General features: G+C 27.5%; 1 protein-coding gene across 1 annotated transcript; it reads right to left on the minus strand.

Annotated features, from left to right (window-relative positions):
- Positions 1–2,341: 2,341 nt before the first annotated feature.
- On the minus strand, positions 2,342–3,302 carry LOC110603358. Its single transcript, XM_021741062.2, has one exon. The coding sequence runs from the start codon at positions 3,013–3,015 to the stop codon at positions 2,470–2,472; it is 546 nt and encodes a 181-aa protein (XP_021596754.1). The 5' UTR covers positions 3,016–3,302; the 3' UTR covers positions 2,342–2,469.
- Between the last annotated feature and the right edge of the window lie 245 nt (positions 3,303–3,547).

The following is a 3,547-nucleotide window of genomic DNA, read 5'->3' on the forward strand; positions in this document are numbered from 1 at the left end:
ATAGATAAAATTGTAAAATTTAATTATTAGAAAGCAAAATTAAGTTAGAAGAATAGATTAAATTATATTTTAAAATTGTTAGTTATCATTTGAGAAATATAATTAAATTGATCAATTAAAAAAAATGTTAAAATTTTACTTAAAACAAGGAAAAATAGAATGCTGAAATTTAAATAATTTAAAATTTAAGCAGGATTAATCAGATGATTAGATTATGTTAATTTTATTAGGATTAATTTAAATGATTTGATTATGTTACATTTTAAAAATTATTAATTATCCCATTTCAAAAAAAAATTAATTATCATATTATAAACTAAGTATTAAATTGAAATTGACCAATTAAGAACAAAAAAAATTAAAAGAAAAACTTAAAATTCTCTAAAAAAAATATACAGAATGCGGAACATTTAGAGGGATCTTGAACTTTTTCTTTGTTTTAGCTTTATATTACATGGAATATAAAAAAAAATTATGATTTAACTCTTCAATACCTAAAATCTCTCCATCTCTTTTACATATAGAAATTTTTCTTTTTATAATTTTTATAAATTATAATTTTTTATATATACATTTAGTTTAATTGGATTCGAATTCAAAATCTCTCAATTTTCAAAATGAATTCAGTATCACTGTGTTAAAACACCGAATAAAATTATATATATATAAACTCATGAACACCGAATAAAATTATATATATAAACTCATGATCAAACATTTCTATAAGAATTATAAGGATGAAATGAGATAACTAAATTTTCTTTTTGACTTTATTATATATTGGTTTTCATTTTTTTTTTCAAATGAAATTATATCTTGAAAATAATTGCCAAAACTAAAATTATATCTATAATGAAAATGGAAATATCTAATCTATGTAATCTATTGTCTTCATACTAATATTAACTAATGCATGCTTAAATTTAAAAAGTTATTTTATGACAAAAATGAATTTAAATAAGTTTATCAATTTATTAAATGAATTAAAAATGTATTGAATAGAATAAAAATGAAAATTATTTAGATGCAAATATAATTTAAGAGTTTTCAATTATTTATGTCACCATAGAGCTGTGTTCGATTAGTTAAAATTACAAAAAACACATTTGAGGAGACACTCTAACACTTAAGTCTGTAAATTAAAAAATAAAATAAGTATAAGAATTGTTTAGAATTTAAAAGTAATTGTGTAAAAATTATATATTTTTATCTCTATGATAATTGATTTTTATAATGTAAAAGGATAGAGTTAATTATAGTATTTTTTTAGAAATTTGACAATGATATGGCCAGTTCATTGATGAGAGATTTTACCGACTAATTGGTTGAAAATATTATAATTATAGGCGTAAAGGAAATTTCTTAAATTATAGTCACTAACTGTAACTTTTTGTGAAAATTCTATTTTTTATGGGAGAGTGAATCTTGATAAAGAGCTGAAAGGTCGGCCTAAAACATTTGAATCTTTTTTTTTTCTCGGCAGAACCGAATATCATTTAATCAGACTTTTATCACGTGATACTATTTTTGAGTGTCAATACATGACTTTTTAAACGATTATATCAATTATATTTAATTTATTATTATTCAATCGCATACACGTAAAATATAATTGGAATTACAATTTTTCATTATTTATTCTTCTAATTAATGTAAATTAATTAGCATTTAGCTAAATAATAATAATAATAATTATTATTATTATTATTATTATTATTATTATTAACTTACCTTAATTCAGTGGTTAAAAATATATAACTAAATTAAATTAAAGTTCCAGTACCTACTCTACCAATCCTTTACCCAAATAATAATAATAAATAATAATAACAATGACAATTGTAGTAATAACAATAAAGATGGCTGATGCTTGTGATAAATAAGGGTGATGGAAGCAATTCATCATACAGAGACCAATTTCTTGATTTCAAATATGGGCAAAAATGGTAATGAGAATTGAATGGTAGATACCAATCATCATTTCACAATCACCTTTCAATTCTTATTGAACACAATGCATTGGCACTTCAAACAGTGGAAGTGGGATCCCTCTCAATGGCATTATATCTTTCCTAACTAATTCCAATCAATAATTAAGAGAAGAAAAAAAAAAAGAAATTGAAGAAATTAAAATTTCACACATCTCTAAAAGATTACAAAATCATGGCTTGATCATAGCAAGATATACACTATCATATGATCATCATCACCACTCTCAATTTCCAAACCTAACCCATCTTTTGCTTTATTTTCTTTCTTTTTCTTTTCCCCTAAGCTTTATATACACAAAAAGGGGGAATTATAATAAACAATATTGAAAGAAAAAGAGAAGAGGGGAAAGGGAAAGGAAAATGAATATATATATATATGCAATGCTTGAACCCTATAATGGATAAAGAACATCCAAAATGAATCATACAGAAAAAAAAGAAAAACCATTGTTCATTACAAACTCATCAAGAACCTTCATTAAGCATCATTTGGCATCTCATATATGCTCTCTAAGTGTGGCCTCCATACTCCAACACGACCTCTTCTTCGATCTCTCTGAGTTGACAGCTTCTCTGATAGTATCTCACTCAAGTATCTGTCAGAAATGAGAAGGTTTGTGGTCATTGAAATGGAGTTGCTGACAACGTTATTGTTCAAGCTGTTGGTTTCAATAATACTAAGATCTTTGTTATTATGATTCTCTCTTTTTTTCCTTCTGTTGTTGGAATTTCTTGATCGAGGAGGCTTCTTCTCTGGGGTTGATGGGACTGGCATGAGAAAATAGATCTTTCCACGTTGAAGCTCTGCGTCTGGTGGCACTGTAACGATCTTTGGAACCATCCCATCATCGGAGGGAGAACATGGCTTTTTCAAGACGTGTTTTGGGTGAGCTTTCATGATCTCGCTTGCTCGGATTGTGCCACTGATTTCTTCTACTCGGCCATTAGAGTGCACTATTCGAATCACGTCCAAAGCTCCACATGGTAGAATACAAGAGATGCAGCATCTGATGGTGTTTCTCATTGCTACCTCCCTCTCTCTATGAGTTCATCATAGAGAGAGAACAAGAAGAGAGTTGTATGAAGAAGGAAATATATGCAGAGAGAGAAAGAGAAAAGACTTTCTTTTCTTTTCTTTTCTTTTCTTTAGGGGGTGGGGGCTTTTGGGTATCTATCACAATGAGAGAGTGTGAATCAATCACTTGAGAGAATTTTGAATCATATTATATAGATTTTATCGTAGACTCTCTCTTTTTCTTGCTTTTGCGGATGATGGGGAAGATGAATTTTCTGCCTTTTCTCACTTGCTTAAGATGAAATTCATGGCATGAATAATTGCACCTCACTATGTACTTAGCCTTTTAGATCCATCATTCAGGGCCCCCTTCCTCACATCATCAAGTTCTATAATTTCCTTTTTTTTTTTTTTTTTTTTTTTTGCAAGATTGGGAGGCTAATGGGTGAACACATGTGAGTGCATGATTGGGATGGCCAAGTAAGCAAAGATGTGACTTTTTATTATTATTATTTTTAATCAAAGGAGTTCATCCAAGACA

This window comes from Manihot esculenta, chromosome 16 (assembly GCF_001659605.2).
Source record: "Manihot esculenta cultivar AM560-2 chromosome 16, M.esculenta_v8, whole genome shotgun sequence".
Taxonomy (NCBI): Eukaryota; Viridiplantae; Streptophyta; class Magnoliopsida; order Malpighiales; family Euphorbiaceae; genus Manihot; species Manihot esculenta.